General features: G+C 55.4%; 1 protein-coding gene and 2 long non-coding RNA genes across 3 annotated transcripts in view; 1 reads left to right on the forward strand and 2 right to left on the reverse strand.

The window, feature by feature from the left end:
• Nucleotides 1-20,234, forward strand: IGSF9 (immunoglobulin superfamily member 9). The gene is made up of 21 exons (XM_081488013.1): nt 1-464; nt 2,397-2,661; nt 2,907-3,095; nt 9,359-9,511; nt 10,243-10,397; nt 10,629-10,746; nt 12,217-12,358; nt 12,524-12,669; nt 12,761-12,903; nt 14,791-14,931; nt 15,401-15,517; nt 15,742-15,892; nt 16,089-16,212; nt 16,465-16,640; nt 16,921-17,171; nt 17,376-17,460; nt 17,557-17,733; nt 17,947-17,989; nt 18,300-19,160; nt 19,430-19,557; nt 19,784-20,234. Exons 2-21 carry the CDS (start codon nt 2,604-2,606, stop codon nt 19,963-19,965), a joined length of 3,540 nt encoding a protein of 1,179 aa, XP_081344139.1. The 5' UTR covers nt 1-464; nt 2,397-2,603; the 3' UTR covers nt 19,966-20,234.
• The window catches only part of LOC145505568 (uncharacterized), a 15,008-nt gene continuing 2,122 nt past the window's right edge, over nt 8,424-21,309 (reverse strand). The window contains exons 2-7 of the long non-coding RNA XR_014053117.1: nt 17,924-18,049; nt 17,274-17,457; nt 11,623-11,858; nt 10,800-10,901; nt 9,334-9,519; nt 8,424-8,767 (exon numbers count right to left, since the gene is read on the reverse strand). This is a non-coding gene — a long non-coding RNA (uncharacterized LOC145505568). The remainder of the gene's footprint in view (nt 8,768-9,333; nt 9,520-10,799; nt 10,902-11,622; nt 11,859-17,273; nt 17,458-17,923; nt 18,050-21,309) is intronic.
• LOC145505569 (uncharacterized) lies at nt 12,995-16,197 on the reverse strand. Its single transcript, XR_014053118.1, has 2 exons — nt 16,128-16,197; nt 12,995-14,835 (listed from the first exon to the last, which is right to left on the reverse strand). It is a non-coding gene; the product is annotated as an uncharacterized LOC145505569 (long non-coding RNA).

Consider the following 21,309-nt stretch of genomic DNA (forward strand, 5'->3'; position numbering starts at 1 on the left):
GAGGCTCGGGTTTCAACCCTAGCTGCCGCATCTGCGGTTAAGCCTGTTAGGCGAAGGGAGAACGTCCAACGTGGTTTACACAGGAAGGAGGGTGTGCAAGGAGCCAGCTACGGGTCAGCTCCTGCGACCCCTGGAGCCCGGGCCTTGACCCGTTTAGCCTCTCAAGCTTGCAGCGGGAAGCGGCCGACCGATCCGTCTTTCCACGCTTCGTTGTATCGAGCTCCACCAGGGGGCGACCCGGGCCCACGTGCCACAGAGCCCCGCTCTTCCGAAACTACAACTCCCAGGCCGCTCGGGGGTCGCGCCCGCCTCTCCTAGCCTTCTGCTAGCTCCAATTGGCCGCCGCGGGGAGGGGGATTGGCGGTCTCCAGGGCGACGGGAGGCGCTCGGGGCATCCGAGGCGGGGAGGCGGGTCCGCCCCCTATTGTGTAGCTGGGAGAGTGAGGCCGAGCGGTGCGGAGCAGGTGAGGGCAGGGGTGTTCTGGGGGCAATGGAATGGGGGTGCCAGCGAGGGGATGAACGGTGCGGGAGTTATGGGGGACAGGAGAAAGCGGGGGAATTGTGGTATTCTTTGGGGAGCAGAACTAGGGGAGTTCTGGGGAGTGAAGTGGGATTCTTGGTGGGTGGATGGGGACTCCGGAGAACTGGGGGAGTTCGGAAGTAATGTGTGTGTGTGTGTGTGTGTGTGGAGGTGGGGTGGGGGGGTTCGTTCTTAGTGGGTTCCAGACGCAAGGAGGAGTTCCAGGGGTCCGGAGACGGCAAGGGAGAAGAGAATTGAGGGCGGGGTATCAGAAGTGTATTGTGGGCTGAGGCAGGAGAATTCTAGGGAGGGAAATCCCAGGGAGGAGAGGATGGGAGAAGTGGGTGGGTGGCGATTCTGGGGGAGACCGGGAGTTCCTTGAAGCACCGAGGACCTGGTGCAATTGGAGATCGGATGCGAAGAATGGGAATTGTGGGGGGTGGGGAAGGTTGTGAGAAGTGGGGATAACTGGGATGGGAGAATGAGAGAGTGCTGGGTGGGGAGATCAGGTGAAGATATAGTTGCGGCAGAAGAGTTGGAAAGCTCTTAGGAAAAACAGAGGAATTCAGGGCAAACCTGGGCTTACCAGGGTTTTTAAAACACTGAGCCAGGAGGGAACTGGGAGTTCTTATGCATTTAGAAAAAGATATGTCTGTGACGTATGGGAGAACTGGGGGCAGTGGGAAGCCAGGGGGATGCTTGCTGGTGAGTTATCAGGAGTTAGATGCGCAGGGCCACTCAGTAGAGGCAGGAATCAGGCTGGGGGACATAGGGGAGGTTTTATAGCTGGTCTTGACCTGTGAGGCCAGGAGCAGGGTGGAGGCCCATAGAGCAGAGTCCACTTGGGTCTGCCAGGTCCAAGGCAGCACCACCCCACTGAGACTTCCCTAGATGCTCAGGCCCTTGGGTTCTCAGGACCTCCTCCCCTCCAGGCCCCAGGGCTCACTTTGTACACCCTAGGGACTCTCGGGCTTTTTTAGCTTCATATGGGCCATGCCTCTGGGGTTGGGGAAGGGAGATCCTGGCAAACCTTGGGCCCCGAGGATGCTGGAGGGAGAAAAAATGGGAGGAACTTGGGTCATGGTGTCTGGCAAGATAGAGGGCTGCCTTGGCAGCATCAGGAAGAGGAAGTGGCACCAGCCGCCAGCCCACAAGCCCCGGGACCTGCCCAGACCTGGAGAAGGCTGCCTGGGCCCCGCATACCCGCAGAGGGAGAGGGAGCTCCTCTCCCAAGTGTCTGACACATTCATGGCTAAAGAAGTATTGGGAGGTTGAGTGGAGAAAGAGGTACAGGATTCCCAGCTCGCAGGGTTCACAGAGGCTGCAGAAATGAGGCAAGGATCTGTGTGGGGGTATCCTGGGGGGGCACTTTCTGGAGGTTTTCATCCCAACTTTGCCTTTGACTGACTGTGTGCACCTGAGCAAGGTTCTCTGAGGTCCTCAGTGTCCTTATATGTCACCGTGGGGTGGAGGCGATAATACTGGTTCTACCTTGCTCTCTGCTACCTTGTTATTAGCATTAGGACTAAGGAAAGAGGACAGAGAGGAGGCTGGACCATGGGGGCTCTGTATCTCCCATACTTAACTGACAAGTCCTTTTCCAAGTATAGAGGAACCCCAGTTCCCTCGTGGCTCAAATTTCCAAGAGCCTGAGTAAACAGGGTATCCCCAGAATTCCTCTGCTTTTCCTAAGATCTTTCCAGTCCTCTGCTTCCCACATGTCCTTACCTGTCTGGTCTCCCCACCCAGCACTCACTCACCCTTCCCCCGCTCATCTGCACTCCTCTTTCCTGTCTCTATCTTTGCTCACTTCTGGCTTTTCTTCTGGTTTCCAACATCAGCCCACTTTGCATGTTGCCTTGCATTTTGCATCTAGATCTGGTGGTGCTCCAGAGAACGGCTTCCTCAGGTCTGGCTTTCTCAGGTGGGACGTGAGCCAAGCCCCAGGTGTCCAGAAGAGTGAGCGCTGATCCCTGTGACCTGATCAGAAGGACTGAGGGTCTTGCTGGGCTCTGCACATCCCTGGGCCCCTCCATCTGGGCCCCTGTGGAGAGGAGGGGCCGGGCAAGCAGGCAGCTGGGCTATGGTTTGGTGCCTCAGTCTGGTCATCCTCAGCCTGATCATCAGCCAGGGGGCTGACGGTGAGCTGGACTCCCTGGGCTCCAGAACTCCCTGTTGGCCCTGGGGTAGGGGTGGTCCCCACGGGGCTCTCTATGAGCAGGTCGGAGGGGGGAGGAGCAGCTCTGGTTCTGCCAACGTCAAACATTCCCTCAACCCCTTCACCAAGGCCTGGGGAGCCCACCGAGATAGAGAGGGTATCTCCCCTCCCAGTCCTGAGTCTGGGTCCCTGCTGTGTCCTCATGCCACCCGCCTGCCCGCCCTGCAGGTCGAGGGAAGCCTGAGGTGGTGTCCGTGGTGGGCCGGGCCGGGGAGAGTGCGGTGCTGGGCTGTGACCTGCTGCCCCCGGCTGGCCGGCCCCCTCTGCATGTCATCGAGTGGCTGCGCTTTGGACTCCTGCTTCCCATCTTCATCCAGTTTGGCCTCTACTCTCCCCGCATCGACCCTGATTACGTGGGTAAGACTTGTCCTCCGCTGAGAGGCTGGGAGGTGTCTCCAACAAAGGTGGGCTGGGTAGAGTGGGAACAAGGCCTCTTCTTAACAGCTCTGTCCTTGCCCCAACCTCATCTCCAGCTCCACTGCCTGAACTCTGCATAACAAGCATGGCTCTGCTCCCAAGCACTGTTCATTCACTGAAGGATTCATTCATTTACACACACGCACACACGGTCTGTTTAGAACTCCACATGGCCTGTTCCAGAGGAGATCCTGCAGCCCTGTTCCAAGTGTCCATCCTAATTCCCTAATCCCTCTTTCTAGAGCTCATCTTGAACCTCCCAGGCTCCTCCTGATCCTCCCTGGTCTCCCCCTACTTGGCCCTCTCCTGGCCCCTGGCTCTGCTATCTTCTCACTCCCTAACCCTCCTCCTCTCCTGTTTTCTTAAATGCTGGTTTGGGGGTTCTAGGCTTCTAGGGAGTGGACTGATGGGGCAGCAGGGTTGGGGGGTCTCCGATATGTCTGCTGCTCCATTGCGTCTGATTCTGAGTACAGCAGAGCTCATGCACAGCAGGGCTGGAGGGAACCAGGCTCCCCGAAAGATCAGCAAACAGATGGGGCTGGGCTGGGTTCCTGCTTCAGCTGGCTCCAACATGGACTTAAAATAGTGTATAGGCCTCCCTGGGGGCCTTCTCCTGCACCCCAGCTGCTCCCTGAAAAGGCTCAGCTTCCTCCTAATCTCCGGGGAGCCTTAATCTGAGTGGTTTAGTGCAGGTCTCTGAGGGCAGATTGTGGGAGAACCTAGGGCTGGGGCTGGGGCAGCTGGCGAGAGAGTCTGGCTGCCTCCTCATAGGGGAAGCCCAGGAAAGGCCACCTGGGAGGCCGTCGATGGGGGCAGGGGGACCCCCTCCCTTTTCCCTCTTTAGTTTGAATCCTGGGAGAAGCCACAGGATTGGCTGAGCTGTCACCACGGGGCAGGCTGAGCAGAGAAGGGAGGGGGCTCAGGCAGGTGGTGCAGAGGGAAGGGTTTATTTTCAAACTGGGGGCAGTTGTTGGCAAACAGCCTGGTGGGAGCGAATGTGTCTGCACAAGCCTGGGGAGAACCGCTTGGGAGAACTGATGAAAGCGGGGCCCCACTTAGGACAAGTGGAGAGACAATGGCCGGGCCCACCCCCCACTCCCGGCCTCTGCCCGCCTCGTGGATGCAGAACGTTGTCCCACTGAGGGCAGGGTAGGGGAGGCTTTTCCTGGGCCGCCTCTGGGCAGGGGTGGGAGTGGGGGAGTGGGGGGTGGTGATGTGCAGCTCTCCTTCCTGCCCTCTCTCCATCCCCTTGTCTGGAAGGTAGCAACTTTGCTACCTGTGGGTTTTCTTTTTGTCTTTGTGGTGTTCCTTTGAGCTGCACCGGCTGTGAGCAGTAACCTCGGGGGCTTTCTTCCTACCTCTGCCCTTCATGCCCACCCCTCCCCTGGGTCTGAAGCTTTTGGTCAGGCAGAGCTAGTCTGGGGAGTCAGGGCCCTGGGGAGAGGCCCCTGTACCCATTAACCCTTTTACTGCCTCCCAGTGTGGAATGGGCCTCTCAGCCTTTGTGCAGGGGACTCTGTACTGCAGTTGCTAGGCAACGGGAGGTGGAGGTTGCTAAGGACAATGCTGTCCTGTCATAAACCCTCTGGGCAAACGAAGGGGAGATGGCCTGGGACTGTGTGTGAGGCCCGTGGCCTAGAATGTGGGAGGAACCACCAGAGAGACTGTTTGGAGCCTTCAGGGATTAGACCTAAGGGAAGGCTTCCTATCTTTGATGACTTTAGAATCTATCTAGCAGAGGAGACTGGATTTATGGACTAGTACAAAAGTAGTAAAAGCAGTATAAAACAAACCAGGACTAAATCCTAGAGTGAAATTAGCTGCTGTGTGTAAAGAACCCCGGACAGCGCCTGCATGGTGTGAAATCCTAGGTGTGAAGAGAAAAGGGGGTCCACTTCCTCTAAACCAGCTTTCCTGGGGTGGATCTTAGATTAGATCTTCCAACTCATGGGCCAGCTTTTGGTCTTTGACTTTCATGCTATATTTCTTGAAAGTTTCAAGATACCCCCGTGGCAGAAGGGACATGAGTTTTCTCTCTGTCTTGAGTTGTTTAATAAAAATCAGTTATCTCAAGGACTTCCATAGTGGTCCAGTGGTTGAGACTCCATGCTTCCAATGCAGGGAGCACAGGTTAGATCCCTGGTCAGGGAACTAAGATCTCACATGATAAGGAGCCCGAAAAGAAATCAGTTTTCTCATCCTCCATTTAGAAGAGCCCTGCTCCCTCGAGTCATCTCCCCTCACCACCTTTTATACTTGCATCCCCTGGGCTTCCCTGTTGGCTCAGATGGTAAAGAATCCGCCTGCAATGCAGGAGACTCGGGTTTGATCCCTGGGTTGGGAAGATCCCCTGGAGAAGGGCATGGCTACCCATTCCAGTATTCTTACCTGGAGAATCCCATGGACAGAGGAGCCTGGCGGGCTGCAGTCCATAGGGTCACAAAGAGTCGGACAGGACTGAACGACTAACACTGTAACTTTCACTCTCTGCAGTCGCCTCTTCCTGAAAACCTTCTGTATGCCTCTTGCTTCTTAGTTTCTTGGAGTATCTGGGCACAGTTAGGCCTATTTTTTGGACTTCTGTGTGCATGTGAACTTGCACTTGTACATGAGTGTGGTTTCTCTAACTTTGGAGAGCTTGCAAGAGTGAGGACTGTGTCTCTTCCTTCCTCTACACACCCCTGCATGTGGAGAGGTCTGAAGACACTCACTTTGGCTCTGTAGGTAGAGGGTGGGCCTCCAGAAGGGGGACCCAGAACTCGGGAGGGCACAGGACCACCTGTTCCTGGCCAGTTTCCTGTTCTTCTGTAACACTTCCAGTCTAGCCATCCATACCTCACAGAGAAGTTAGGACATATGGTATGCTTTATTGGATATTCTGATCAACAGACATTTAGAGCTGTTACCCCCTGGCTACCAACACACCCCAAGTGAAAATATACTGGATAAGCTCAGTGATGAGTGCCCTGAGCATCACTGGGTCCTCACACTAGTGTGCAGTGGAGAGAATACTGCATCATGAGAAAGCAGGCCTGCCTGTATCACTGAATAGCCACGTGACTTTGGAAAGAAGCTTAACATCAGTTCCTTTAATGGAATTCTTGAGAGGATTAAGTATGGTGACATGGCCTGATATTATATGCTCCATACACCAAACTCAGTTTCCCTTCTGTCTTCTTCCTTCTTTGTAGCACTTGAAGGTCACTGTAATGAAAAGTTACCATCACATGGGACTTAGAAGAGGGCACAGTGGGGTCTGCGGGGTTCCATGGCCTGGCAGGTTAGGGTTACTGAGGAATCCCACTGGTGGAAGAAAGGGTGGGATCATGCTCAATAGTTACCTGAGTGAAGTGAAGTCGCTCAGTCGTGTCCAACTCTTTGCGACCCCATGCACTGTAGCCTACCAGGCTCCTCTGTCCATGAGATTTTCCAGGCAATATACTGCAATATGCAGATGACACCACCCTTATGGCAGAAAGTGAAGAAGAACTAAAGAGCCTCTTGATAAAAGTGAGAGAGGAGAGTGAAAAACTTGGCTTAAAGCTCAACATTCAGAAAACTAAGATCATGCCATCCGGTCCCATCACTTCATGGCAGATAGATGGGGAAACAGTGGAAACAGTGGCTGACTTTATTTTTGGGGGCTCCAAAATCACTGCAGATGGTGATTGCAGCCATGAAATTAAAAGACGCTTACTCCTTGGAAGGAAAGTTATGGCCAACCTAGACAACATATTAGAAAGCAGAAACATTACTTTGCTGACAAAGGTCCGTCTAGTCAAGGCTATGGTTTTTCCAGTAGTCATGCATGGATGTGAGAGTTGGACTATAAAGAAAGCTTAGTGCAGAAAAATTGATACTTTTGAACTGTGGTGTTGGAGAAGACTCTTGAGAGTCCCTTGGACTGCAAGGAGATCCAGCCAGATCCATGGACATGAGTTTGGGTTATGCTAGGAAGGGCTAAGTAAAGGCATAGTCTGGTTTCATCTGTTTTGCATAACCTAGAATATTTAGAAAATGTCATTTGTCCTTATCAAAAGTCAAGGTGGGGTGGGCAGCTGATGAACATGGAGGCAGTGGGACCTCTTTGTAGGTTGTTGGCATAACCCAGGTGAGAGATGCAATCGGTTCAGTTCAGTTCAGTTGCTCAGTCGTGTCCGACTTTGCAACCCCATGAACTGCAGCACGCCAGGCCTCCCTGTCCATCACCAACTCCCGGAGTTTACCCAAACTCATGTCCATTGAGTCGGTGATGCCATCCAGCCATCTCATCCTCTGTCGTCCCCTTCTCCTCCTGCCCCCAATCCTTCCCAGCATCAGGGTCTTTTCCAATGAGTCAACTCTTCGCATCAGGTGGCCAAAATATTGGAGTTTCAGCTTCAACATCAGTCCTTCCAATGAACACCCAGGACTGATTTTCTTTAGGATGGACTGGTTGGATCTCCTTGCAGTCCAAGGGACTCTCAAGAGTCTTCTCCAACACCATAGTTCAAAAGCATCAATTTTTCTGCGCTAAGCTTTCTTTATAGTCCAACTCTCACATCCATACATGACTACTGGAAAAACCATAGCCTTGACTAGACGGACCTTTGTCAGCAAAGTAATGTTTCTGCTTTCTAATATGCTGTCTAGGTTGGCCATAACTTTCCTTCCAAGGAGTACGCGTCTTTTAATTTCATGGCTGCAATCACCATCTGCAGTGATTTTGGAGCCCCCAAAAATAAAGTCAGCCACTGTTTCCACTGTTTCCCCATCTGTCTGCCATGAAGTGATGGGACCGGATGGCATGATCTTAGTTTTCTGAATGTTGAGCTTTAAGCCAAGTTTTTCACTCTCCTCTCTCACTTTTATCAAGAGGCTCTTTAGTTCTTCTTCACTTTCTGCCATAAGGGTGGTGTCATCTGCATATCTGAGGTTATTGATATTTCTCACGGCAATCTTGATTCCTTGTGCTTCCTTCAGCCCAGCGTTTCTCATGATGTACTCTGCATATGGGACTAAACTAAAGTGAAGGTGTAGAGAGGGAAACTGTATTTGGGAGGTAGAATCTGAAAGGTTTACTGAACAAGCTAATGTGGGAGTAAAAGAGAGAACACCAAAAGTTTACTGAACAAGCTGATGTGAGAGTAAAGGAGATGACACCAGGTTTCTGGACATGCGTGATGGCGCTATTCACTGACACAGGGGAGAAGGGGTAGATGGCGTGTTGTCAGGTGAAGGATGGAGCCAAGGTTGAGTGCAGTCTACTGATTTCAAATCTTGTGCTCATTCATTTGTTCAGCCATTTTATTTAAGCATTGTGCTGCCTGCCTTCTATCTACCCCACTTGGATTTTTTCTCTCTCTCTTGTTTTATAGATGAAGAAGCTAATGTTGAGAGAGAGGTTTAAGTGGTGTAGCCAAGACGGTATATAGCAGAGCTGGACGCTAGGTCTCTCTGGCTCCAGTGTGTGCCTTGCTCACTGGGTTGCACTGCCAGGGACCCACGAAGCTGTCTGTGGTGCAGGACTCTGCCAGGACAGGCTGCTGAGGGTGGGAGGGCGCTGTCTGCTTGCACTGGGGCTGGGTGCATTGTGGAACTCTATGAAGTCTGTCAGCCACAGCCTGGATGCCCTGGAGCGTGAGGGGATGGGGTGAGGAGGCTGCTGACCTTGCTGCCTGGCTAGACTGGACTCTGGCCACCCTAAGGCGCTTAGGCCGCTGATAATAATCCTGGCGGATTAGGGGCTTTGGTAGGCGAGGTCTGGATCCCTGCTCGGGCCCCAAACACTGCTGTGGTTTCTGGGGACAGAGTCCTCTGTCAGGAGTGCTCCCTGGAACTCCCTTACAAAAAGAGCTCAAGGATGGGTAGATTCTGTATGAATCCAGAGGAAACTAAGTGCTGGTTCTCTAAGCCCCTTTCCCTACAGTCCAGGAAGCTGGGCGTCATTCAGCACGGTGCCTTGTCCACCTGCTGCCGCTCTGGTTTCTCTTTGTCTAAGCTGGGTCCCAGCTGCTGAAAGGCAGGAATGACCCGAGGGGCTGAAGGGAGGAATCTGCCCTCAGTGACCCCAACCCCATCTGTGCCTCTCTGGACCCCACTCTAGCAGGGTGACTGGGAGAGTCTGAGCCTGTTCTTCATGCCTGAGAATGACCAGTGTGATCAGGGGCTTGGGGCTCCCACGCAGTCCCTTTAGCACCTTTGATCCAAGGCTGTTTCCCCAGGGCGTGTCCGGCTTCAGAAGGGGGCATCTCTCCAGATCGAGGGGCTCCGGGCTGAAGACCAGGGCTGGTACGAGTGCCGCGTGCTCTTCCTAGACCAGCACAGCCCTGAGGACGACTCTGCTAACGGCTCCTGGGTGCATCTCACCGTCAATTGTAGGAAGCTGGGGGCCAGTGGTGAAGGAGGGAGGCGAGTGGAAGTGGGGAGGGCAGAAGGACAGTCCTGAAGCCCCACTCTGCTGACACCCCTTGTTTGCGGGTTCCCTGTTTACATCTTACCCCGCCCACCCCCACTACTGCCCTTTCCATTCTTCACCTCTAAAACCAATCAGCCTTCTTGGCTCTGTGTTGGGAACTTCTTCTCTCTTCCCTGCTCCTGCTTCCCTGATCAGGATAGTATAATGGATAGGGGATAAGGGGTTATTTAACCCCGAGTGAAACGTTGCTCACATATATACAATACTTTGTTTTATCAAAACTCCTTTTAACCCAGTACTTCATGAATTCTGTCTCAACCCTAAGAAGGAAGGAGGTCATAATTATTCCCATTTCATAGATGAGGAAACTGGGTTGTGCCACTGATTAGTGGCAGAGTCTAGAACCCAGGCCTTCCGACTCTGGAGGGCACCTAGCTCTCTCCCAGCTCTGAACACCCATCCTGTGCTCTGGTCCCTTGCCAGCTCTGCAGGCTGGTGCAAAGATGGGCCAGTGCGTCCTCCCTGGGCCCTGGGTGCTGCAGACAGGGTGGCCCAGGGCTGGGGATTCCCCTGAAGGTGGTCAGGCTGATGAGCTGAGGGCTGCAGCCCTGATCTGCCTCTCTGGTCCTGGGATACAACTCTTTGGGCTGGTGGCCCCTCTGGCACCCCCTGATGCCTTTCTCCTCACAGCACCCCCTCAGTTCCTGGAGACGCCTCCCCTGGTGCTCGAAGTGCGGGAACTGGAGCCGGTCACCCTGCGGTGTGTGGCCCGAGGCAACCCCCAACCTCGGGTGACTTGGAAGCTCCGAGGACAGGACCTCGGCCAGGGCCAGAGTCAAGTGCAGGTGAGTCCTGCAGCTGGACAGTGTGGGGCAGGTGGTGGCCTGGGAACAGGCTGGAGGACAGAGGGGGTGAGGCCAGGCTGGGAGACCTGCCAGAGGAGGGGCTTGGCCCTGGCTTCTCCGAGCCTGGCCTGCTGCCTCCCTCTGCTGGCTGGCCTCGGAAGTGCGGGGGGGTCTGAGGCCCGCTGTGGGCGAGGAGATGCCTGGGTCCCCCCTCACTGACTCCTACTCTAGGTGCTGAACGGAACGCTGCGGATCCGGAGGGTGGAGCGAAGCAGCTCTGGGGTCTACACCTGCCAAGCCTCCAGCACTGAGGGGAGCACCACCCACGCCACCCAGCTGCTGGTGCTAGGTGCCGTCCCGGGGGAGGGCTGGGAAACCGGACATAGGCGTGAGAGGACTGACCTGCGGCTGGGGGTGCACACAGCTCGGGGTCGGACTTGGGCCTGAGGCAGGGGCCCCTGGAGAGGGAGGGAGCTCCCAATGCCTCTAAAACCAGCATCTTGCCTGTAAAAGGATCAGTGAATGGAGATATTTAGTGCCTAGCAGTGTGGTATAGTGGGAGGGGCATGGGTGCTGGTGTCAGACTATGAGCCATGGAACCCCCTTGGCCCCTAGCTTCCTCCTCTATACAAAGAAGTTCCTGTCTGCCTCTCAGGATTGTTACAAGACTTAGGTTCAGCAGAGCACAGTAATTTGTGGTCAAGCCCTTCCCTTCAGAAGGAAAGCTGAAAAGTAGACTCTGCCTTCATAGAGCCCCCTATCGACCTGGGGAATGAGATGCAGAGGTGAAGCCCTGCTCTCCTGGGTGCTGTGGGGGAGGCAGTGCTGCGCAGTGGTGCAGGGTGAAGACTGGCGTCGGGAAGGCCTGATGTGAATTTGCCTTCCCACTGATCTGGGGCAGGTCGCCTTACAATCTGTCTGCCTCTGAGCCTTCATGTCTTCATGTATGAAATGGAGACAATAATTTCTAGCACAAAAGGCTCTTAAGAGGATTAAATGAGATGGTGCAGGTCAGGTCAGTCACACCTGGCGTGCCTGTAGGTGTCCTACACTCTGCTTGTATCATTACCTCTTATTACTGACCACTCATGCAGTTGGAGCCTGGAGAAGGGAGACAGCAGTGGAGTTAAGAGATGGTTTGGCAGGGTCTCTGTGGCCTAGTCAGGCCCTTGGGGAAGAGCATTCAAGACTGCCTGGCATGGGCCCAGTGAGCTCCCATACTGACCTGAAAGAGTATGGAAGGCTTGATGTATGAAAAGATGGTTGGTCAGGTGGGGTCACAAGGGCCCATAGGGCTGGGTCAAGAAGTTTGAGCTTAATGTGCTGGAAGCCAGGAGCTGCTGTGGATTCTTGAACAGAAGTATTCTGTGGCCAAAGTGGGTGAGTGGAGACATTTTTGCATGAATGGCCATGAATGGAGTCAGGGATTGCTGCAGCATCCTGGGTTAAGGTATTGGGTACCTGGATTAGGGTAGGAGACACAGAGGTGATGTAGATGGTGTAGATAGATGAGGGATGGAAAAGGTGATGGTGTAAAGGGTGAGCAGAGGATTAAAACTGATTCTTCCACCCCTTGAACACACACACATACATGGAAACTGGGTGAATGTGGCTGTCCCTGGTAGGAAAGCGAGCTAGCTGGAGCAGAGGAAGAACTTGTGTTAAATAAGAGGGTTAGGGCCTGTTTACATTCCTGAGGCCCTGTAGCAACCAGCCCTGTATTCTAGAGGGCAGACTGGGGAGAAAGGCAGAAGTGACCTCAAGGTTCCTGGGAAACTGGGATGAGGCCCCTCCTTCCTCTGTGCTTCCCCCTTCCCAGGACCCCCAGTCATCGTGGTGCCCCCCAAGAACAGCACAGTCAATGCCTCCCAGGATGTTTCTCTGGCCTGCCGGGCTGAGGCATACCCTGCTAACCTCACCTACAGCTGGTTCCAGGACAGCACCAATGTCTTCCATATTAGGTGGGGATCCGGTGAGGTGGGGTGTGGTAGGGTGTGGTGAGATGGGGTGTGGTAGGGTATGGTGAGGTGGAGTGGGGTGGGGGTGGGGTGAGGAATGGTGGGCAGTCTGAGGAGCCCCTTGGCTGAGCAAGGCCTGGACCCCTCCACCCCCGTGCCACACTGCAGCCGCCTGCAGCCCCGAGTGCGGATCCTGGTGGATGGCAGCTTGCGGCTGCAGGCCGCCCAGCCTGATGATGCCGGCCGCTACACCTGTGTGCCCAGCAACGGCCTCCCGCGCCCGCCCTCGGCCTCTGCCTACCTCACTGTGCTCTGTAAGCCCCACCCCAGCTCTCTCGACAGACTGCTTCACTTCCTTGGGCCAGGCCCAGCTCCTCCCCTACAACTTGCCACTGCTTCCCCCAGACCCAGCGCAGGTGACCGCCATGCCTCCTGAGACACCCTTGCCCGTGGGCATGCGGGGGGTGATCCGATGCCCCGTTCGTGCCAACCCCCCACTGCTCTTTGTCAGCTGGACCAAGGATGGGCAGGCCCTGCAGCTGGACAAGGTACAGGCCTGGGGCAGGGGAGAGAGGGCTTAGCTTGGTATTATTCTAGTCAGGACAGCTGGGGTGGTGTTTGATCAATTCAGTGACTGGAGAACATACACCTCTTTTTTTTTAATTGGAGTATAATCACATTGTAATGTGTTAGTTTCTGCTGTACAACAAAGTGAATCAGCTCTATGTACACATATATCCCCTCCCACTGGAGCTTCCCTCGCACCTCCCCCCCATCCCACCCTTCTAGGTCATCTTAGAGCACTGAGCTGAGTTCCCTGTGCTTTACTGCAGGTTCCTACTAGCCATCTGTTTTAGAGAAAAACAAATATTGTATATTCACACATATATATGGACTCTAAAGAAATGGTACAGATGAACCTGTTTGCAGGACAAGAATAGAGATGCAGACATGGACATGAGACACCAGGGGAAGAAGGGGAGGGTGGGACAAATTGGGAAAGTAGTAATGACATACATTGTTATCAGGTGCTGTGCAGAGTGTCTGGTAGGGAACCAGAGACATCCATGCCTTGAGGGGGTAGCACAGCCACACAGACACTCTGCTAGAAGGCTAGTGAGGCAGGAGGCAGCGAGCACCTTCCTGTTGGGGCTGGTTGAGGACAGATCTGCAACAGCTTCTGGGATGCTAATGATGGCCTTGAAGGGCAGAGAGACATTCCATGCAGAAACCAGGGCCCAGAGGCAGGAAACAGTATATTGCGTTTATGGCATAATGAATCATCCAGCTGGGTGGGAGCTACAATTCCTGTGGGGACATGACTGATGCAGAGAATCTGGAAAGACAGGTTGGGACCAAAAGGAAGACTATGGATGCCAAGTTAATATTACTTCATTCCAAGGTGATTGAGATTTTTTGTTTGTCTGCAAAGACAATAAATTCCTTGTGGGTTAGTATTGCATCTTTTAATCCTAGTCACCCCAGGGCTTCTGCAACTGTAGTAGTACTCAATAAATTTTTTCAAAGGTTAAAAAAAAGTCAAAAGGCATTTGGAACCAGTGAAATTGCTTGAGCAATGGTGTGATAGCATCAGTGTGTGCATGCGAGCGTGCTCAGTTGCTTCAATCATGTCCGACTCTATAGACTGGAGCCTGCTAGGCTCCTCTGTCCATGAAATTCTTCAGGCAAGAATTCTGGAGTGGGTTGCTATGCCCTCCTCCAGGGGATCTTCCCCACCCAGGGATCAAACTCGCATTTCCTGCATTGAGGCAGACTTTTTACCGCTGAGCCACCAGGGAAGCTTATATCATAGCGTCAGGGCTGTGAGCAATTGAGTTTGTCAGAGAAATGAAGGAGAAGAGAGTGGACATTTGTGGTGCAGAGGCTGCTGAAATGAGAGTGTGGGTGAGAGGTTACGAGGCCTGAGTTAAGAGAGGAAGAAGTGAAGATGGATGGAACAAAAGGCCTTCCCAGGAGGACAGATGTGGGGTGTGAGACAGAGTTAAGGAGTCAGATGTTAGCCTTTAACTGTACAGAACTAGGGAAGCCAGGAAGAAAAGCTGATGTGGGGTATAAGATAGGGAATGTAATCGTGGAGGGCTAGGAAGACAGCAGGCAGAGAACCTCACACGGCTCAACCCCACGGGGTGCCATTCACACCAGATTCCCTGTGAGTGGCTCCCCTGGAGTTTGTCAGACTCCATTCCTCTGACAAACTCAATTGGTCACAGCCCCTGCCTTCACGAACCCACTGGTAGTGGCCCCTCTGTAGGAAAGAGAATGGAAGGGCAGAATTCAGAGAGAGGTCCAGCCTAGGAGTACGTTGTGGCAGCCTCTGTGTAGACGTGGATCTCTCGCACGCACTGCTTCTATCCAACTCTGGTCTGGCCTCTGCTGAGCTGCTCTTTCTCGCTGTCCTCTCCTCTTGCTTCCAGTTCCCCGGCTGGTCCCAGGGCCCAGAAGGCTCCCTGATCATTGCCCTGGGGAACGAGGATGCACTGGGAGAATACTCCTGCACCCCCTACAACAGTCTCGGCACTGCAGGGCCCTCCCCAGTCACCCGTGTTCTGCTCAAGGTGCGGCTTGGGGTGGGGGTTGGGGGGGTAGTGGCAGCAGGTCAGGTGGCTGAAGATGCAAGGCTGGTACTGACACCAGGCTGACGGAAGTGGGTGGGACAAACACGTGGGGAGCGGGGCTTCCATGTCCGTTTGCCATGGTGGCAGCAGCCGTCAGACGCCACAGCAGAGGAGGTACCCTGCCCGCCCCAACCCTTTAACAGGCTGCCTCCCTCTCTGGAGTGAAGAGAGTAGGAAGCAAAGGGGAGGGTGAAGGGTATTCTTTAGAGGTTTGTACATCTTCAGAGAGGCCTCTGCCCATCAGCCCTGGTCTCTCCCACAATGTCCCTCCAGCCCCCTTGCTGGGAACAGAGACAAGTGAGAGAGATGTTGAGAGATGGAGACAGATGGGGGCCCCAGAGAAGGGGAGGGATGACCCTTAGATGGCAGTGTGAGAGAGCCCCCACCCAATGCCAGATCTGGATTGCAGGCTCCCCCAGCTTTTCTAGAACGTCCCAAAGAAGAATATTTCCAAGAAGTAGGGCGAGAACTCCTTATCCCCTGCTCTGCCCGGGGAGACCCTTCGCCTACTATCTCTTGGGCCAAGGTAAGGCTCCTGACCCCACTCCACCTGTATTCACACCTGTTTTCACACTTGCCGCACCCCTGCCTCTTTGTGCCCCTGGATGTTTGGGAGGAGAGGGGAGGTGGGGAGGAGGTGAGGATGAGAGGGCTGGGTGGGGAGGAAACTGGAGTGGCCCCGAGAGCTGAATGGCGCCCTTGGTGAGGGGTGGCTGCGTGTGTCCTCAGGGCTGACCAGTGGTTCTGTAGGTGGGCCGGGGGCTGCAGGGCCAGGCCCAGGTGGACAGCAACAGTAGCCTCATCCTGCGACCACTGACCAAGGAGGCCCACGGACGCTGGGAGTGCACAGCCAGCAATGCTGTGGCCCGAGTGGCCGCCTCCACGAATGTCTACGTGCTGGGTTAGTGGCTGTAGAGCAGGCTTGAGGCAGCCATGGGGGGAGGACACAGGGGAAAGAATCATTTTGGGGGCCCCAGATGGGGCTCTTAGGTGGGGAGCCCCTGGGATGATGGGTGGTGAGCGGAAGGCTTGGATCCCCTGAGCTCTTCACCCTCCCTCAGGACCCTGACCATCATCCCTCCATTCCCCCCACCCAGGCACCAGCCCCCACGTTGTAACCAATGTGTCCGTGGTACCTTTGCCCAAGGGTGCCAATGTCTCCTGGGAGCCTGGCTTTGATGGTGGCTATCTGCAGAGATTCAGTGTCTGGTACACCCCATTGTGAGTGACCTGCCCCTGCCATCCCTCTTCCCCCTCACCCTGATTCCCTCTGGCCCTCTGCCCTTTCTCCTACCTCTCTGTGCCAGCCCTGCCCTGACTCTGCTGTCCAATTTTCAGAGAATCTCAGGGGTTCAAGGCCCAGGTCCTGAGACCTGGGGTGGTTGAGGGGACAGGAGAGGTCAGCTCTCTGGACTCCAACCTTCCTCCTCTTCCTAGTTCATGAAATGCCCCCCATTTCCTCCTGTCCTCCAGGGCAAAGCGTCCTGACCGAGCCCACCATGACTGGGTGTCCCTGGCAGTGCCTGTGGGTGCTGCTTTCCTCCTAGTGCCAGGCCTGCAGCCCCACACCCAGTACCAGTTCAGCGTCCTCGCTCAGAACAAGCTGGGGAGCGGGCCCTTCAGCGAGATTGTCTTGTCTGCCCCTGAAGGTGAGAGATCTCTTACCCAGAGCAGCAGACAAGGATGGGGAAGGGGTGCAGTGGAAGTCCAGATATGGGCAGTCTGACCGGGGTTCGATCCCTGGCTTGGGATGATACCTTGGAGGAGGAAATGGCAACCTGCTCCAGTATTCTTGCCTAGAGGATTCCATGGACAGAGGAGCCTGGTGGGCTACAGTCCATGGGGAACACTTCCATTTCCAGGGGATGTTGAGGAGCAGGGGAGGGGCACTAGGGATGCCACCTTTACATGCCTCTGTGTCCCCCTCAGGGCTTCCTACCACACCAGCTGCCCCCAGTGCCCCCCCGACAGAGATGTCGCCTCCTCTGTCCCCTCCGCGAGGTCTGGTGGCAGTGAGGACACCCCGGGGGGTACTCCTGCACTGGGATCCCCCGGAACTGGTCCCTAAGAGACTGGATGGCTACATCCTGGAGGGACGGCAAGGCTCCCAGGGCTGGGAGGTGTTGGATCGGGCCGTGGCAGGCACTGAAATGCAGTTGTTGGTGCCAGGACTTATCAAGGTAGGTGTGGCGGGTGGGCACAGGGAGGGGTCCTGCCAGTGGCCCCCCAGCCCCCTGCTGCACTCCCCAAACCTGGGCTCACCCTGATTTGACCATCCTCACCTCCGCGTGGCTTTCTACTTTACCCAACTGCAAAGTCTTTCCATATGGGCTTGGGGTGGGCAGTGCTGAGCCTTGACCCCCTTCTTGGGCCCCGATCCCCAGGATGTTCTCTACGAATTCCGCCTCGTGGCCTTCTCTGGCGGCTATGTCAGTGATCCCAGCAACACAGCCAACGTCTCCACTTCTGGTGAGAACGCGGTAGGAGGGCAGAGCCCTGGTGACTGGGGGGCTCGGAGCCCCCGGTGTCATAGACACCGACCCTCCCTCATGTCCCCTTGCCCAGGCCTGGAGGTTTACCCCTCGCGCACACAGCTGCCAGGCCTCCTGCCCCAGCCAGTGCTGGCCGGCGTGGTGGGCGGGGTCTGCTTTCTGGGCGTGGCTGTGCTCGTGAGCATCTTGGCCGCCTGCCTCATGAACCGGCGCCGAGCTACCCGTCGCCGCCGCAAACGCCTCCGCCTAGGTAGGTCACTTGGGGCCCCGCCCTCTATAAGCACCTCCTACTTGGAGAAATTGCAACGCCCTACAAGGGCCAGGTGCGTTCCCCCTGCTTCCCACTTATTCCACTTTTCCCAGGCAGATGGGGTTGGCGTCTGGTGTTGAGTGAGGTCTGGGCCCTGGGCCCTGGTGGGGCTTGGTTTTTCCTGGGTCACCTCTTGTCCTCTTACTCTTCCAGATCCACCTCTTCTCTTCTCTCCCACCGGAAAGTCAGCTCCCCAGTAAGTCCTCGGCTTCCTTGGCTTCCTTCTGCCTTCTGTGAGCACCTTCCTTTTCTGCACCTTGGGGAGGGGTAGGAGGGGTGGAACAGAAGTGAGAGGGAGGTGAGGATGGAAGTGCAGAGGCCCCAGCCTGGGGGCCGGCCCCATGTCGCCTGCACCTTCCCTCCACCCCTCCACCATGTGGGTCCTTCTCTCCCTTGCTCTCCCTAGCTCTGCTCTGTTCTGCATCAAACCTCTCAAGGCCTGACGCTGGCTCCTGGGAGGGGGACTGGCCCCCTACCACAGACCCTGATCTCCTGTCCTTCCCCAGCTCTGCTCCGGGCTCGGGCAGTCCTGACAGCGTGGCGAAGCTGAAGCTCCAGGGTTCCCCAGTCCCCAGCCTGCGCCAGAGTCTGCTCTGGGGGGAACCCGCTGGACCCCCCAGCCCCCCTCCGGATCCTCCACCTAGCCGAGGGCCCTTACCCCTGGAGCCCATTTGCCGGGGACCAGATGGGCGCTTTGTGATGGGACCCCAGGTGGGGATCTCTGGAGAAAAGTCAGGCCCTGAGCAGTCCCAGCCTCGGACCCCAGCTCGGCCTCAGGCCAGGTCCTATGATTGCAGCAGCAGCAGCCCCAGTGGGATGCCCCAGCCCCTCTGCATTGCAGACATCAGCCCTGTGGGGCCCCCTCGACCGGCCCCACCCAGTCCTCTGCCAGGTCCAGGACCCCTGCTCCAGTACCTGAGCCTGCCCTTCTTCAGGGAGATGAATGTAGATGGGGACTGGCTCCCCTTGGAGGAACCTGGGCCTGTTCCACCCACAGATTACATGGATACCCGGCCCTGCCCCACCTCATCTAACCTCCAGCCACTGGACTGCCGCTCTGAGTCCCCCAGGGCAGCACTTCCTGGGGCCATGGCTGGGGTTGGGGTTGCCCCAGAGCCCCCGTACACAGCACTGGTTGACTGGACACTGAGGGAGCGGCTGCTGCCAAGCCTTCTCCCTACTGCCCCTCGGGGCAGCCTCACAAGCCAGAGCAGTGGGCGGGGCAGCGCCTCCTTCCTTCGGCCCCCCTCCACAGCCCCATCTGCAGGAGGCAGCTACCTCAGCCCTGCTCCAGGAGACACCAGCAGCTGGGCCAGTGGCCCTGAGCGGTGGCCCCGAAGGGAGCATGTGGTGACAGTCAGCAAGAGGTGAGGGCAGTCCCTGCCCAGCTCTGCCCTGCCCTGCCTTGCCCTGCCCTGTTCAGATTCTCCCCACCCCTCTCCTATACCCTCTGCCTTCCCTGCTCCATCCCCACCTCAGGACCAGGAGAGCTTGTCTCTTTTTGGAAGCTTTTGCTGAGGTCCAGGGATCTTCAGAGGAAAGCCATGGCCCACCCTCAGCTTGGGGTCACCAGTTCAGGCTTTTCTGGCTACCCTCTATTCCTCCACCCACACCACACATTTGTCTCATTTCACAGGAGGAACACATCTGTGGATGAGAACTATGAGTGGGACTCAGAATTCCCAGGGGACATGGAGTTGCTGGAGACTCTGCACTTGGGCTTGGCTGGCCCTCGATCCCGACTTGAAGCTGAGCCAGAGCTAGGTGTGAGAGCCTTCCAGAAAGACAGGCACCCCTGGCCTCACTGTCCTACACCCTCAGCTTTAGGACTCAGCCTGTTCCCAGCTAGGCCCTGTGTGCCAGGCCCTCTCCTCTGATTGCCTTGGCTCCTCTGCACTGGCAGGCCCTAGAGAGCTTCGTGGTACTGGTGAACCCCAAGAGTTCACCCAGGGAACCTTAAGACATCTTCCTTTTGTCATTCCTTTTGCAGGTGTGAAGACTCCAGAGGAGGGCTGCCTCTTGAAAACTGCCCATGCTCCTGGCCCTGAGGCCCGCTGTGCTGCCCTTCGGGAGGAATTCCTGGCCTTCCGCCGGCGCCGAGATGCCGCTAGGTCCCGGCTACCAGCCTATCGACAGCCCATCTTCCACCCTGAACAGGCCACTCTGCTGTGAATGCCCTAATGTGAGACAGGGTGAAGGCACACGGACCCTGCAGGGGAAGCCCCCAGCAAGATCTTCTCCAGCCTGGGATGTTGCCCCTGCCCCTTTGGTGCTCAGGCATAGACCCTGACAGTGGGCTTGCTGAGGGGTGTATGGACTGAGGCCCTCGAGTCTGGGGACTGCAACGGTGATCTTAGGTCTGCCTCTGTGTGTGTGTGTGTGTGTGTGTGTATGTGTGTGTGTGTGGCTTTTTTTTACAGGTAAATAAAGTGAAAAATCTTTCTGTGTGTCATCTGCTTTGAATCTGAGAGGGAAGTAAGAAAAAGTCCCTAAACCCTAAAAAATGAGGGGAGTCTGTGAAAGAATGGAGATACAGTCAAGATCCATTCCAAAAGCATTAAGTGCCTACTGAGGTCAGCTGCTGAAGACCAGCCATTGAGCTAGGTGCTAAGAAAGTACAAAGTTCACAAGACATCTTTGCTCTTGGGGGAATTCTTTCTAGTCAGTGAAGCAGGCAAGTAAAGAAATAGTTACAGTGTGCTGTGATAAGTTCTATGATAAAGGTGTCTGTTGGTTATTAAGGTAGCATGAAGGAAGGAGTCTGCAAACGGTGAATGCTTACAGCTTGTGCTGGGACAGGCATGTCACAGGAAGTGAGAAAAATAGCCAGACACTGCAATTTTGTACATGTACTGTTGACTTCTCTACCACTCTGCGGTAGGTAATACTATTAGCTCTATTTTATAGACTAGGTGACTGAGGGGTTCAGTGCTTTAGTAATCTGCTCCAAAGCCACGAAGTTGGTGATGGGTAGAGCAGTGAGAAGTCAGTCATGGGAGGGAGAGCATCCCAGGCAGAGGAACAGCCTGGGAGGGAGGAGTGAAAACACTTGTAGGGAGGAGTGAAAACACTTGGCATCCCAGGGAATCACTGGAATATAGGGTTAGGGAGAGCCGGGCAAGAGAGAATGGAAAAGTGAGAAGGCATTGGTTGTTGCTGTGCTTGAAAACAAGTTTCAATGGGGGCTTCTATCATATATGAAGAACTCCACTGATGGGTATTAGCAGCGGCTCCACCCCAGAGGGACTGCTAAACTGAAGCCTGAAAACAGGCGGGGGCATTCTTTCAACTCCCAAAGGATGCTCTCCTCCATCCTCAGAGACAGAAGAACTGCTAGTCTCCACTGAAGGCTCTTCTGATCCCTCCAGTATAAAGCAGAGGTGCCAGGTCATACGGGAGGAAATGAGGGAGAAAGAAGTCAAGTCTCGACCTTGGGTCCCAAAGCTGATCACGCCTCTTGGGCCTTGGGGCGAGGAATGACCTCACTGTTAGTTTCTGTCCAGGCTTGAAGAAGGT

This window comes from Giraffa tippelskirchi, chromosome 5 (genome assembly GCF_054371585.1).
Source record: "Giraffa tippelskirchi isolate mGirTip1 chromosome 5, T2T-mGirTip1v1.2.pri, whole genome shotgun sequence".
NCBI classification, from domain to species: Eukaryota; Metazoa; Chordata; class Mammalia; order Artiodactyla; family Giraffidae; genus Giraffa; species Giraffa tippelskirchi.